Source organism: Delphinus delphis, chromosome 5 (genome assembly GCF_949987515.2).
Source record: "Delphinus delphis chromosome 5, mDelDel1.2, whole genome shotgun sequence".
In the NCBI taxonomy this organism is placed as follows: domain Eukaryota; kingdom Metazoa; phylum Chordata; class Mammalia; order Artiodactyla; family Delphinidae; genus Delphinus; species Delphinus delphis.
This window is the reverse complement of record NC_082687.1, coordinates 5,621,018-5,637,633: the sequence shown is the minus strand read 5'-3', so window position 1 is coordinate 5,637,633 and position 16,616 is coordinate 5,621,018. Positions and strand designations below refer to the sequence as shown.

The 16,616-nt window shown below is 38.3% G+C and overlaps 1 protein-coding gene across 1 annotated transcript; it reads left to right on the top strand.

Annotated features, from left to right (window-relative positions):
- The first annotated feature begins 1,062 nt into the window (after positions 1 to 1,062).
- On the top strand, positions 1,063 to 1,660 carry LOC132425272 (large ribosomal subunit protein eL33). The gene has a single exon (XM_060011593.1). The coding sequence runs from the start codon at positions 1,289 to 1,291 to the stop codon at positions 1,619 to 1,621; it is 333 nt and encodes a 110-aa protein (XP_059867576.1). The 5' UTR covers positions 1,063 to 1,288; the 3' UTR covers positions 1,622 to 1,660.
- Positions 1,661 to 16,616: the final 14,956 nt, after the last annotated feature.

Below are 16,616 nucleotides of genomic sequence, written 5' to 3'. Positions count from 1 at the left end.
CTGTGAAATAAAATTGGGAAACATAATATATGAGGGTTTTGACAGAGCTAAAATCTTATGGTGATAGGCAGTGTTAGTATTGGATTTATATCGTAATTGTGGTGATATTGAAGGTGTTTATACCATTGACTAAAAAAGTGGGAGCATTATCATTATTAACATCACCATACAACTCACAAGGTAATAATACTAAAACTCAAGCGATATTATCTGATTGGAATGGTCTCCCATCAACACAGCATGTCTTCAATCTCCATTACAGTGTGTAATGTTATTACAGTATTTGGGTTAAGTCATTGAATTCCTCAAAAAAATAAACATGGGAATATTAGCCCATTAAGCCACAATTATTTATTTATTTATTTATTTTATTTTTTTGCGGTACGCAGGTCTCTCACTGTTGTGGCCTCTCCCGTCGCGGAGCACAGGCTCCAGACACGCAGGCTCAGCGGCCATGGCTCACGGGCCCAGCCGCTCCGCAGCATGTGGGATCTTCCCAGACCGGGGCACGAACCCGCGTCCCCTACATTGGCAGGCGGACTCTCAACCACTGCGCCACCAGGGAAGCCCCCACAATTATTTATTAATCCTATATTATATTTTGGTTCTTGATTGGTTAGTAAAGGTTTGCATGTCTTAGTAATAGGACCTAAGATGCATAAAATTTAAAGGTGAGAACCTAAAACTGGAAATATTAAATGTCACAACTTCTTATGGAAAGTTTGCATAAGATTCCACACTGGGAGGACCTGGAAAGCTGGAGGATGAGTCCGTTTTACTTTCTACCATATTTTTCTCCTTTTCCATTTAAGTAGGTTCTATTTTGCCACTCATTCTGAGGATACAGTATATCTTCAAATATGCTTTTTCCACTTCTGTGATGTTATGTTTTTACATTGACCAATTTTGAAGCCTAAAAGTAATTTCTAGTTTCTTTGACCCATTTTGAACCGAAGCAGTCATGGGAGGTTTCTGACTTGTTAAGTTGCAGTTTTCTTTGTGGAGCAAGAATGAGAGGACTCAACATCAGTACCTGGTTCAAAGTTGGTCATTTAGGTGTGGCGTTTCCGCGGCTGAACTTTGGGGGCAAATAAGTGGGGTCGGCTCGGCTCTATGCCTCTCATGAGATGCTGGTGCGGCTCCGAGGCTCTACCAGCTAATGATTTCTATGGATTCCAGCAACAGGGAGGACAGGATGGAGGAGATACGGGACTGATGGTGCTGGTCCCCTGACCTCCGAGAATGGGTGCTCCGGCCTGCTGGGAACAGGACTTCTAAAACGACAAATATGTCTGGAAGGCTGTGGTCCAAGGCCATTTTTGCTGGCTATAAGCGGGGTCTACGGAACCAGAGGGAGCACACAGCTCTCCTGAAAATTGAAGGTGTATATGCTCGAGATGAAACTGAATTCTATCTAGGCAAGAGATGTGCTTACGTGTACAAAGCAAAGAACAATACAGTAACTCCTGGTGGAAAACCTAACAAAACCAGAGTAATCTGGGGAAAGATAACTCGTGCTCATGGAAACAGTGGCATGGTTCGTGCCAAATTCCGAAGCAACCTTCCTGCTAAGGCCATTGGACACAGAATCCGTGTGATGCTGTACCCTTCAAGGATTTAAACTTACTGAAAAGTAAATAAATAAAAGTGTGGATTTGTTCCCTTGTAAAAAAAAAAAAAAAAAAAAAAGTTGGTCATTTACATGGTGAACACAAAAGGTATCAGTAGTCTGTCAGGTTACCTGTCACATCTCTGCACTGAAGTGGTACCCCATATTAGTGACTGACTCAATTAGATCCATCTTCTTAGAGAGTTTGAATGAGAGAGAGAGAGAGAGTCAGAGAGACGGAGAGAGATTGATTGTATGCCAGGAGACAATGGATGAAACAGAGCATTAGAAAAACTGGCATGGGATTATCTCTGTCTATAGATAAGGACCTATGGATATCCTCACATTCCAGTATGACAAAATGACCTGCTCGTATCTACTAAAAAACATTAAACCTAGCACTTTTATTATTTTTAAATGATTTTTATTGACCATATATTAGTGTATTTTTTACAATAATACAATAGTGTATTTTTTTATATTACTTGAAGTAAACTAAGCATGCCTCTGATTCCAGCATCATGAAACAAATAAACTGAGTCAGTTATTAAATGAAAAGTTAGGTTTGGGGAATGCTAATACAGCAGTGTCTGTGTTGTGTACATCTCTAGTTTTTGTTTCAAATTTCAAAAATTAGGCCAGGCCATCTGCTCCATTCTGTAGAGGTGAGTGGGCAGAGATGGCATTCAGAACTGGGATTGAATTTCCTACTAGTGTGGGAGAGATAGGCTCCGAGCCTTATTTTATTTGATTAAAAAATAGATTACTGTGACATTTCTTGCACACAAGAGTTTGCAAAGATAGGATTAACACTTGTACACCAATTTCTTGGTTGAGCGGGGATATGTACCTGTTTGAAGTAGGATGGTTAAGAAACTGGATGTTACTTTAAAGTTAAATTGTTACTTTAAAGTTAAATTGTAAAAGGACAAGATATTGAATAAGTCCTAGGGTAGTATCCAGGATGGTTATACTCAAGCATATAAACACGAGGAAAGTACAATTTAATATAATTATTACTTTGGAGTAGGTTTTGTATAATGATCTGAAGGAAGAAGATTTTCTAAAGAAAAGTTGAAAGGGCTTACTGGTGTCTGTAGCGAAGCAATGTCAAGAACTGAATCTATTCTGACTCTGAAATCTGTTTTTAATACTGAAACATGCATAGACTTAGAGGTAACCCAATGGTACAATGAATTAACCCACCTGTGTTTAATTCACATCTAAAGATATAGTCACTCATTATAAAACGTATTTGTAACTAGAATGAATGAGTCTATTTTTAAGAAAAAAGAAGAAGATTCTAGTAAGGAGAAAAGGGATTAGTATTTTGTATAATGTTCTTTGGAAATGTCGGTATAGAATTTGGTCACACTCTTCTGAGAAGTTAGCGTTGAAGTTTTTGTTTTCTGTTCTTGTTTAAAAAATATCCCCTTCTACTGTACTTTGGGCCTCTTTTTTAACTGCTAGAATGGAGAAGATATGCAGGGCATGGTGGAGAAACTGATGGGGGATTAAACTGTTTGAAAGCAATGGTCTTGTTCTAAAATGTCTCTGAAAACCCATTTTTGACCTCCTGAAGTAATGCAAAGCTTTGCAGAACAGCCTAAAATTTCCTAGAGAAGGTTTTATGACAGTCACTTCTTCTAAATTCTTCTCTTTCTAAATTCCACTTTTGAAAAGAAAGTCATAAATGACATAATTCCACGAGGCCCTTAAATAGAAGTTTAATAGAATTTAGTGTCATAATAAATAATGTAGGAAAAATCTAATAAAGGACTAATACCAATAAATATTATTTATTCTTTCTTAGACAAGGTGTTCAGCCTCACAGGATCTCACTTTTTCTCATCTGTAATAAAATTCTACCAGCTTATCCTACCTCACAGTATTTTTATAAGAATACAGTTGGAGAAAACATGTGGAAATCCTTTAGTTACAAATCACTCTTTAAATGAAACTTAGTGTTACACATCTGTTTGTGCAGAATTTCTTGCTCCATTTCACTGTTGTCCATTCTCTGATGTCACTGGCACAGATGATTTCCAAATGTCATACTCGACATTATTTTCTTTTCTAAGTGATTTCTCTGAAGTTTTATTATTAACTCCTTGAATAAAATTCTTTTCTATGGTATTTGTCTCTTTTTCTGACTTACTTCACTTAGGATGATCATCTATAGTTGCATCCATGTTGCTGCAAATGACATTAATTTGTTCTTCTTTATGGCTGAGTAATATTCCATAGCATATACATACACACATCGTCTCTTTAGTTTTAAAAAATTTTTATTGGAGTGTAGTTGCTTTACAATATTGTGTTAGTTTATACTGTACAGCAAAGTGAATTAGCTATATGTATACATATATCCCCTCTTTTTTGGATTTCCTTCTCATTTAGGTAATCACAGAGCATTGAATAGGGTTCCCTGTGCTATACAGTAGGTTCTCATTAGTTATCTATTTTATACATAGTATCAATAGTGTATATATGTCAATCCCAATCTCCCAATTCATCCCACCCACCCCTTTCCCCCTTGGTATCCATACGTTTGTTTTCCTCCTGTGTGTCTCTATTTCTGCTTTGTAAATAAGATCGTCTATACCAATTTTTTCAGATTCCACATATATGTGTTAATATAGGATATTTGTTTTTCTCTTTCTGACTTACTTCACTCTGTATGACAGTCTCTAGGTCCATCCATGTCCCTGCATATACCATATCTTCTTTATCCATTCATCTGTCAATAGACATATAGTTTGGTTCCATGTTTTGGCTGTTGCTGGATCATATGATAGTTCTATTTTTAGTTTTTTGAGGAACCTCCCCACTCTTTTCGATAGTGGCTGTACCAATTTACATTCCCACCAACAGTGTAGGAGGGCTCCCTTTTCTCCACACCCTCTCCAGCATTTGTTATTCATAGACTTTTTAATGATGGCCATTCTGACTTGTGTGAAGTGGTACCTCATTGTAGTTTTGATTTGCATTTATCTAATAATTAGTGATGTTGAGCATCTTTTCATGTGCCTACTGGCCATCTGTATGTCTTTGGAGAAATGTCTGTTAAGGTCTTCTGCCTAGTTTTTGATTGGGTTGTTTGCTTTTTTGTTGTTGAGTTGTATGAGCTGTTTTTACATTTTGGAGATTAAGCCCTTGTCTGTTGCATCATTTGCAAATATGGCACAAATGAACCTATCTACAAAACAGAAACAGATTCACAGACATAGAGAACAGACTTGTGGTTGCCAAGGGGGAGGGGGGTGGGGAGGGAAGGACTGGGAGTGTGGGATCAGCAGATGTAAACTATTACTTATAGGATGGATAAACAACAAGGTCCTCCTGTATAGCACAGGGAACTATATTCAATATCCTGTGATAAACCATAATGGAAAAGAATATTAAAAAAAAGAACATCTCTATGTGTATAACTGAGTCACTTTGCTGTACAGCAGAGATTGGCACAGCATTGTAAATCAACTATACTTCCATAAAAAAATTAAATTAAACAAATTATTTTCTATTATTTGCTTAGTGCTTTCTACATTAAGTCCCTTTATAGAAAATGTTTGTTTATTCCATATTTTTCCCTGAATGATCCTTCAGGGAAAACTCTAACTTACTACACAGAATTGTCCTTTCCCACTAGAGAGGAGTCAGTTCTCCAGGCTGCCCTGCTGAGGCCCGTATCCTTTAAGTCTCCTTCGCTAAATCACAATAGGCAATCCTTCTTCTTGTTTTTCAAGAGCAGCTCTGAGGAGTCTTTGTTATTTTCTGTGGTGAACGTTTTTCAGAGGTTTAATTGGCGCTTCCATAAGCACAAGAAACTGAAAACAAACGTTAAAGAAAGAAATCTCTCCTCTTTACTCAGGTGTAATCAGAAACAAATGACAAAGGCCCTCCAGACCCTCAGAAATTACGTGGTTAAGAAGAGTGGTGACTTCCTCCTGCCTCTTCTCTACTGCAGAATCGATTCTTTCCTCTGGCATTTGCTAGCTGTGTTAAAGTTGGACAGTGTGTTAGAACATGCCTTGTTTTCTACATTTCTTTGTATCTTGTATCAGGGTGTGGATTATCACTCCATAAATTGTTTTGACTAAAGGGATCTAATTTACTGAAGCTAGCATTTATTCAGTCAAGGATGTTTAAAGCATTTCAAAGAAAAAATTAGAGAATCGTATTCAGCCATGAGCTCAATAAATAGCAACAACATAAACTTATTTTGAGGAGGGGTGGGCAGAGTGGGTGAAGAGGGTCAAAAGGTACAAACTTTCAGTTATAAAATAAGACCTGGGGATGTAATGTACTGTATGGTGACTATACTCAATAATACTATATTGTATATTTGAAAGTTGCTAAGATAATACATCTTAAAAGTTCTCATCACAAGAAGAAAATTGTAATTGTGTATGGTGATTGATGTTAGCTAGACTTACTGTGATCATTTTCACCCTATTGAATCACTATGTTGTAAACCTGAAACTAATATAATGTTTTATGTCAATTATATCTCAAAAATAACCCACATTTAACCTAGTTATTTGTTTGATTTATATCTCCCTCTGTGAGGGAAGGGAACTTTTTTCTGCTAATAGTTGCTTCCAATAGACATGTTGGTTTATGTTGGGTCAGGTAAGGGGACTGAAGATGAGTCCAGCCTCGCACTGCTCACTGCACAATAGGCCAATAAATGGAGAGATGAATTATCATCAGGGCAGAGTGACTTTATTCAGAAAGCCATCGGACTGAGAAGATGGTGGACTAGTGTCCCAAAAAACCATCTTGCCCAGGTTTGGATGCTAGTTTCTTTTTTTACGCGCAGGCTCAGCGGCCATGGCTCACAGGCCCAGCCGCTCTGCGGCATGTGGGATCTTCCCGGACCGGGGCACGAACCCGTGTCCCTTGCGTCGGCAGGCGGACTGTCAACCACTGCACCATCAGGGAAGCCCTTAGTTTCTTTTATAGAGCAACGAGGGCTAGGTGGGGAGGTAAAGTAAAAAAGGGGTTAAGTTGCAACTATTTCCTTGTTCTAGCCAGACTAGAGGGAATGTGTTAATTTCTTCCTTCCTGCAGCCATTCATAGGTGGGCCTGGTCAGGATGTTTCCCGTGAGCTAAACAAAGGTATATTAGCTTAAGCTCAGGCATGGGAAACCGGGTTTCCAGAGATGGGCCATTATGTATACTTTAAGCTTTAGCCTCTAGCTGTAGGCTTTTAGTAATTAACTTGTAGCAGAAGCAATAGAACACAAGGGTTAAAATAAAAGAAATAGATCCGATATGGAGTCAGATTTGTTCTTCCCTGTTACAGTATTAATAAGGAAATCTCTTTACTCCTTGTATTAATTATCTATTGCGACACAACAAATAACCTCCAAACTTGTCGGATTAAAAAAAAGAAAAAACCAGGGCTTCCCTGGTGGCGCAGTGGTTGAGAGTCTGCCTGCCAATGCAGAGGACACGGGTTCGTGCTCCAGTCCAGGAAGATCCCACATGCCGCGGAGCGGCTGGGCCTGTGAGCCATGGCCGCTGAGCCTGCGCATCCGGAGCCTGTGCTCCGCAACGGGAGAGGCCACAGCAGGGAGAGGCCCGCGTACCACAAAAAAAAAAAAAAAAAAAGAAACAAACAAAAAAATCCCCAAACATTTATTGTGTCAGGAATGAGCAATATTCGAAGACAAAGATAAGACGTCTGGGGGAACAGACTGGCGGCTGGACTTATAAAGTGAGCAGATCTTTGAGTCTCAAATTAATGCCCACCAGAGAGCATTTGCTGCTGAGGAAGAAGTCAGCAACCAGCCTGTTACCAGTATGTCACCAGTCTGCCTCTTTGTCTCCCTGGTGCTTGACAATGGGCTGACCTGAAGAACTGCAGAGGGTCAGTACTAGTGAAAGGTATCTACCAGAACAGGGTGATAAAACTGATGAATATGGTTTGTTTTGAAAACCAATGCCTTCTAGAATTTCACTTTCCTGTGTTTCCCAATTATAGTTAATGTCATTTAAAAATTTAATCTTCTAAAACTATATTTTCTGTAAGGTTTTATTCTTTCCATTGGCAATTTGTCTTACTATGTAGTTTTTAAAAAGTACAACCTCCAACATTAGTTCAGGCTTTCTTTCTTAAATGTTTATCTTCTCCGTGGCACTGTTCTAGCTAGCTGTCAGGGGTAAATAAGGATGCAGTCTATGAGGGTGGCAAGAATAGAAAGTCTTGAGGCATTTTGAAGAATAAATCAATAGGTCTTATACGGTTGAGATATGGAGAATTAAGTGTATAAATTAAAGATGACTTTTAGTTTGTAACCTATGAAATCAAACTGACCAGAAACCAAAAAGTTTTAAAATTACATCCAGATTTTTAGAAACTAAAAGAATGTGTCTTGGATTTTTTTCACGGTGACTTTAGGAATTCCATTTTGCAATGTTCCTCTAGCTGAGGAATTACATGAAAGCTAAATTCTTGATTAAAAAAAAACAATTTGAGGGCTTCCCTGGTGGTGCAGTTGTTGAGAATCTGCCTGCCAATGCAGGGGACATGGGTTCGAGCCCTGGTCTGGGAAGATCCCACATGCCGTGGAGCAACTAGGCCCGTGAGCCACAACTACTGAGCCTGCGCGCCTGGAGCCCGTGCTCCGCAACAAGAGAGGCCGCGATAGTGAGAGGTACGCGCACCGCGAGGAAGAGTGGCCCCTGCTCGCTGCAACTAGAGAAAGCCCTCGCACAGAAACGAAGACCCAACACAGCCAAAAATAAATATTAAAAACAACAACAACAAACAATTCAATTTCACTCATCTTTGAAGGCACATTATTCAGTGATGCCATAGAAACCAATTCATCTGTGTGTGTTCATTCCAGGCCAATGAGAGTGTTTGGTAGTCTCTGAATTCCCTTCCTTCCCATTCTCCCAGGCAAGGGTAGTGGGGCTCTGTGTAGCTGCTATGAAGATTATATATTTTTTGTTGTCTTATTGAAATATAGTTGATTTACAATGCTGTATTAGTTTCAGGTGTATAGCAAAGTGATTTAGTTATATATATTCATATATACATATTCATATGTATATGAACGTGTATAAATATATATTCCTTTTTTTACATTCCCTTCCATTATAGGTTATTACAAGATATTGAGTATAGTTTCCTGTGCTATTCAGTAGGTCCTTGTTGGTTATCTGTTTTGTATATAGTCATGTGTATCTTTTAATCCCAAATTCCTAATTTATCCCTCCCCACCCTTTCCCTTTGGTAACCATAAGTTTGTTTTCTATATCTGTGAGACTCTTCCTGTTTTGTAAATAAGTTCATTTGTATCATTTTTAAAGATTCCACATGATATATGATATTTGTCTTTGACTTACTTCACTTAGTATGATAATCTCTAGGTCCATCCATGTTGCCGCAAATGGCATTCTTTTTCTTTTTTTTTTAATCACAGATTATAATTTGATTGTTCTGTCTTGTCAAACACTGAGTGCTGACAACCCTGCTCCAACTAGGGGTGCCACTATTAAAGTTTTCACCATGAAAGTGAAATGTATCAAGAAAAAAGAGGGAACAAAAGTCATCTGTGAGGACCTGCAGGCGATTCTAATCACAAAGCACACTGATGTATGCAAAGTTCATTACAGACACTCCAGGCATCTGTTATACCTCCAGCGTAGCATAGAAACTTGCCAATAAACAAAGCTCTTGGAGAGAGGATACTGACTTCTGATTATTTTAAAATGCTGCCTTTAACCATCAACAAAGATGACAGCATTGTTCACAAAACTGACCACATTTCTGTTTCATGTCCCCCCTCCTTCAGGAGGAAGGTGACTGATGAATATTTTCTTGCCACATTTTCTTGGGGGAAGAAGTGCATTTGGATTGTGTACCCCACTATAGCACTGGATTTCACCAGCTGAACAGTCATCGGTTTTGTATGTGGAGAGAGCATTTGACCAGGAAATCAGAAGACTTGAGTTCACATCCTGTCTTCAATATTTACTACCAGCCTGATGACTGTGGTCACATGCAATTCTGTTCTCTGAATTTCAATGTCTTCATTTGTAAAATAGAGATGTTCTTGCCTGTAACCATCTCTCTTATGGACATCACATTGGGAGAATCAAATAAGATTACATATGCAAAAGAGATTTGCAAGTCACAATTGTTACAGATGTGTTACATATTTAATTTTTGCCTGGCAAAATCTTGAGGCCTCGGGTTTTATAGAACAGATGTGACTGTTAAGAAGGGACCTAGAAATTTAAATATTCAAATTAAATACAACTATTTTAATCACCTTTTTAATGTGATATGTCAAAATTGTGGGTAGAAGAGGGAAAAAAAAGAGAAACTAAAATAGACTTCAAAGAAAAGAAACTGAAGAATAGTCTTCAGCCTTGTTCTTGCTTTTCTTTTGAACAAGCGTTAGGTTATGGTTTGCCCCTAGCAGGGGATATCATTTAGGAAGCAGAACCAGCCTGGTAAGCATGATGCAATTTGAGTCAGCATGGTGGGAGAGCGTTGCTCTTGGGTGGTGTGTGGGAAGCCAGCCGGTCAGATGGCTCATCTCCCTGGTTAGATGCAGACCCAATATCAGTAAAGGGAGCGAGTGTCTTTAATGGGGAATCTTAAATGGCAGAGAAAGGGGGGACTTAGTTTTTTTTTTTAAAAAAGGGACCAAGGAAAAGAATACAGTAAACGATCTAAGCAGAAACATTGGTGGGGCTGTAAACGAAGCCTGCCTGGAAGGTGGACAAACTGTAGAACATTTACTAAAGTGATTCAAGGAACTGGTGAAGACTTGACCAGGCAGCCTGTGACCAGGTCTTGGAGGATCCTCACTGAAAGTGAACTCGCACGTTCCTCTAAAAGCAGAGCTTTGGTGACAGGAGTTCATTTAGGAGTGCGCTGCCAGGAAGTAGTTTTGAGGGACTGAAACATTAAATGGGGAAGGAAAACAGGCACATAAAATTGCACAGTCAGGTTGTTCACCGTCGAGGTGACTGGTGTTAATCCTGTTAGGATCTTCCTTCTAAGGAGCCTTGTGAAACATACCTGTGAACTGTCTCGCGAAGGAAAAAAAGGAGGAAACCGTTACCCATTGTCCCCTGTTCTCCATCAGCCAAGGGCGCACCATGAGTATAGCACAATAAATTTTAAAAGGCATTCAAATTTATGTATCTATTTGAAGAATAAGCCAAGACAGGGCTGGTTACCACAAATTCTCATTAAAAATTTGTGATGTTGTATATCTCTCCTTGCATTATCATTAGATAAGGAGGGATGCTTCATTTTCTTCTTTTTATGAAGAATACAGAAATCGTAAGTTGTAATTAGCCCACTGAATGGATAGGAGACTGGAATCTAAACTAGTGGGAATTGAATTCTCTTCAATTTAATTTGATTTTCTGTTTTGGGAGAAGAGAAGAAAGCTCTCTCTGAATCACAGAAAGAAATCAAATTTATAATTTTATATAGGGTGTTGTATTTCTTCTACCTGTTGGAGTACATATGCAGTTTTCTGAAAATAAAGCTCTTTATTTTCATTGGGTAATGTTTCTTATTTCATACATTTTGAAGTCAGTCAGAATGGTAGGGATATGTTCACTCATATGAATAAAATGGTGATTAAATAATGATAAAGTTTACACACTATAGGAGAAACCATATGATTCTAATATGATACTGGATGGTCCCTTCAGCCATCCGGATGGACACACGCAGGACTTTCTACGTTTTGTGCGTTACATGTACACTCCTATTAAAGCCCTCAAGCATCTTACTGCTAAACTCGTCTTCCGTCAAATTGCTGCCCTTGCTGCTTGCCTATCCCATGTCACTCTACCAACCAATTCTCTTCCTTTTATTGAACCTTGGGTTTCACATCATAAAGGTGACACATGGCAATGGTGTCTCTTGCTTTGATTTCTGTGTTCACATCATTTATTCTGCTCTCTTTCTCCAAAATGTGTGTATGTGTGTGTTTTGCAAATGTACTTATCTGTGTTCTCACCTCTATGACTACCTAACTCCATACGTACTGTCTCCTCCTGCATGTTTCTTTCAGTCCTTCTTGTATTAATTTTCGTCATCCATCAAGACATTTCTCTGTTTTAAATAGAGATTACAAGAGTATTTAATATGAAAATACTTATACTTAGAAATTCCACAGTTTCTGTCGAAGCTCTACCTTTCTCCATTCAAGGCATTACTTCCTCAGGAGCCCCAAATGGTAGCCTGTCTTTGTGAAAGTGTCAGTTTACCTTGCTCGTTGGTGAGGTAAAAGGACTAAGTTGTGCAGATTTTGAAAAATTCTAGAGATACCTAGAGTATACAAAAGATCTTTTTCTCCCAAAGAGAATATTTTGTTTGGCTTTTGGCCAGCATCTACATTAGCTAGACACTAGCAATTCCTGACCAATTTAATCCAATCAGGGATTTAGTTGACTCACCCTATAAAGGAATAGGGTATTCTATGCTTCCTGTTCACCCTTACTCATAGGTTTAATCTCTTAGGGTCACAACCCAAAGCCTTAGTATTTTGCTATAATCTCTTTCTTAGAAGTCCCTGAACTCCTATTTTGTCCCCCTGGAGTCATAGGCCAGTCAAAAACTGTGGTCAGTTTCTTGTCCGTGTTGGTACCTCTTGTATCATTGGCAGAAAATTGTAGGGCAATGCAGCCTCAATTATTGGGCTCACCTCTGTGGGTTTCTTTTTTCCTCCCAGTTTTTACCCCATGTTTCTTCACTGTCTTATTAACTGTCCAGTGCCCTTCCACAGATGGTTTTTATATTTAGCTGAACTTATTTTTGGTTTTGGCATGATTGTTGGCTTAAATTATCATTACTGGAGACACAAATCTCACTGTTGATTGAAACAATTACTACTTAAGAGTTCTAAAGAAGGAGACCATGTACAGAACTCATGTCCTTAAGTTTGGATGTGAAAAAAATACATACAAATTACCATTAACTTCTAATAAGCAATTAGCATTTTCTTTACTTACATATATAGGTAACACACCACAGTGGTGTTAATATTACTTGTGATTTTGTCACATGTGAAATATAGGAAATATATATCGATATTGGTCTCCAGGCCCAGTGCCTGACACAGGGCTCCTAAAACTCTTGTAATTTCCTAAGTGATAAGAGCACTAGGACCATCTTTTGTTCTAATATTTGGTCTTTGACACTGGTTCCTGACACAGAGCTCTTAAATCTCTTGGAATTTCCTGTGTGAGAGGGGTGTTTTTTGTTCTAATGAGGTGACTCAGGATGTGCTCCTGGATGGCTCCTGGCTGGGGGCTGGTCCCCAGAAAACCGAGCCATGATTAGAAGCTTGGAACTTTCAGCTCTGCTCCCATTCTCCGAGGAGAAGAGGGAGGCCGGAAATGGAATTAAGATGGATCATGCTTGCATGATGAAGCCTCTGTAAAAATCCCAATACTGTGTGTGTTCAGAGAGCTTCCAGGTGGTGAATATAACCACATACTGGGAGGGTGGTTCACCCCAAGTCCCTGGGAACAGAAGCTCCTACACTCAGGACCCTTTGAGATCTCACCCTATGTATCTCTTCATCTGTCTGCTTATCTGTATCCTTTATCCATATCCTCTATTGTGTAATAGACTGGTAGACATATGAAGTGCTCCCCTGAGTTCTGTGAGCTGTTCTAGCAAGTGAATCCAAGGAGGAAGGTCATGGGAACCTCTGACTAGTAAATAAGTCAGGCAGAAATTGTGGGCAACTTGGGAACCCACTACTTGCAACTGATATCTGAAGTGGGGGACAGTCTCATAGGAGTGAACCCTTAACCTGTGGGGTCTGCATTAACTCCAGTTAGTATCAGAACTTAATTGCATAATAGGGCCCTCAGTTGGTCTCAGATGTACAGAGAACCCCACACATCTCGTGTCAGAAATGTATTGAGTATGGTAGTAGCATGAGAGTAAAGGAGAAACACGGGAGGGCTGTTTTTTTTCCAACTCATCACAACAAAAATTAAAGCTATGTTCTTATCACATTAGAGCTGACAAAGAATTTTGAAATATTATTTAAACATCTCATAACTTTGAAATTACAGTATGTTTTTAGTGTAGTATTAAGAAGCTCATATATTACCATACCACAAAAAGTATTTTTAAATATTTTTATTTGATTTTCATATTTCATATATTTTTTATTTTCCATGTACTTTAGTTAATGCATTTTGAAACATCGCTATGAAATGGGGTCTGTTGGCTTCACCAGGCTGCATAAAGTGTATCAGTCAAGGGTCGATCAGGAGACAAGATCAATTGATGCATCGAACAGGGAAAGTTAAATATAAAGAATTATTAACTATAAGAAGGAATTGGAGCAGAAAAGAATTGGCTAGTAAGGAGTAAATAAAGTTCTAAAGAAATTATAAATAGAAAATGTCCACCAAGCCTACGGTTGAGACAGAGCTCCAAGGAAGAAGTAACTCCTTCCTGCCCTCGATCCTTGGCCAGGGTTGAAGTCTAGACATGGCTGGAGAGGACACTGGATCATGAAACTCAGAGACTGTGAAATTGTGCAGGGGGATCCTGGGGGAAACTGTCTGTTGGAAGACGCTGTGTAGGCTGTTGACACTCCACTGTGAAGCTACTTTAGGTTCTAGGGAAGCCATTCACGAGTGACAGCACTCTGCTGCAGAATTCTCCAAGACGGTAATGAGAAGCAGCGGTTCATGGCAGATGCTGAGACAGTGAGGATCCTCTGGGAAGCCACTGAGGTGGAGGCCAGGAAATCTCTGCTGGACACTGCAGAAGCCACATATGCTATAGGGCTGAACTCCTGGGAAAGTTGCATGGGCTGAAGGAATTTGCCTAGACAAGCACAGCTGATCCAGGACAGTATTTCCTCCATCACCCTCTACTGGCAAAGGTTACTATTGTGCCATCTGGCAAAGGAGAAATATGTACAGTGTCCGGCTCCATTCTTGCAAAGCAGGCAATGAAGTCCAAATCAGAAGCTGAGAGGCAGAACATTGATAACTGGAACAAAGGGATTCATGACCCCCAAATGTTACACATCCTTAGTGTAGGCAAAGAATTATGTTTATTACTTTTCCTGATTATTTAAAAATCTTTCTTAACTTATTATATTCAGGTCAGGAACATTTGCCAATCTTTTCAAAGAACTAACTGCTGGTTTCTTTGATACTTATCTACTGGTTTTAGTTTTGTTTTGAATTTCACTGATTTTTGTCTTTGTTACATGTTTCCCCTGCTTATTTTGGGTTTGATTTTCTTTTACCAGATTCCTAGAGTGGGAACGGCAATAATCATTTATTTTAGGCTGTTTTCCTCTAATATAAGCATTTAAAATTATAAATTTCCCTCCAAGCTCTGCTCTAGCTGTTTCCTGCAAGTTGTGATCTAGTCCATTTTCATTGTCATGAAGTTCAAAATGTTTTTGAATTTTCCTTGGGATTTCTTTATTCACTCATGGATTATTTAGAAGTGTGTTCTTTAATTTCCATACACTTTGGAACTTTCTGGATATCTTTCTGTTATGGATTTCAGTTTAATAGCTTGTGATTAGAAAACATATTTTGTATTAATTTTGAATCTCTTCACTGAGATTCATTTTATAGTCAAAATATAGTATAACTCAGTGACTACTCTATGTGCACTTGAAAATAATGTGTTGTGTGGATTTTTCTTAAAATGCGAATTACGTCCAAGAGATTGATTAGTATCTTTTTGGTATTCATATGGTGTGTCACCACTGATGAGCCAGTACTGAGTCACTGTTATTAACTACATCCATCACATCAGTGTTCACTCTTTGTGAATGAGGCAAGCATGTGTGGAACTCTTGCAAAAGGATGAAGCTATGGGACAGATAAATTATATATTCTGAGAGAAGGAAAAAATGTGGTGATGATGCATTATTTGTATGGTAAAAGACGAATGGGGGCAGCTAAATGATTGAGCCTAACACCTTTAATTTCACTGTGCAGTGGTATATAAGGTAATCTGTTGAGAAACACAACCCACGTACATCAAGAGAAAAAAAGCATAGTTTGAAGTAAAGTAATACATAAAATAAATCGTATTTATTTCCATGCTCTAAAGCCTTCTTGAATAAATTAGGGTTTTCGTATCATTGCTCACTTAAAAATTGCATTTATAAAAGCTCAACCTGCATACACAACTGAGGCAGAAAATTCAAATCGTGTATTGATGTGAATCGCTGGTGTCTTAACCCACTGGGAACAGCTCTAACTGTGAGTAAGCCTGGATCTAATTCTCAGGTGCCTAAGGGAGCCTTCAAGGTTAGGTAAGCTCCAAATTTCATTTTCAGTCAGTAAGAGGGAGATGTGTCTTGAAAAATGGTTTGACTCTTTAGAGTTGTCTGTAGGGTCCAATTTTGTTAGTTTGTTCTGCAACATATTGGAAAACTAGTTTATGACACATTCAATCTGAGTTCCTAGGGAAGGAATGACCATTCTACATTTTATTTTTCTCAAATACATGCAAAAGTCAACCTATGAGTTCTACAATTGATATAAATGTCATAGCACACATTTTTATAACATTTTACAATTCAATGATATTACTGCTTATAGTCATTATACATATTTTTTTAAATTTTACTAACACTAAATCATGAGTTGCATGTTGTCATTTTTAATTTTATCATAAATGATACTTTCATAAATTATTCCTTTAGTGGAACATTATTTGCTTCAAAGTAATGACGTTTCCCAAGGTGCTTAAAATATGTTCACATTAGCACTGGAAAAAAAATCTACCTAGTTAAATTTCTCTTTTCTATTATATTGACCACAAACATAAAGTCAGAGCTCTTCAAAATAATTTGGAGTTATAGTATGAATTAAAATAGTTGATTTTTAAAATATTCAAATTACTAGTATTCCTTAATTTTATCTGCTATCTATATGACTCTATAGAACACTTTGGTCTGCTTGTTTTCATCTCCATGCCCAATATGTAGTTTTATAATAATTCTATTTCCTCCTACC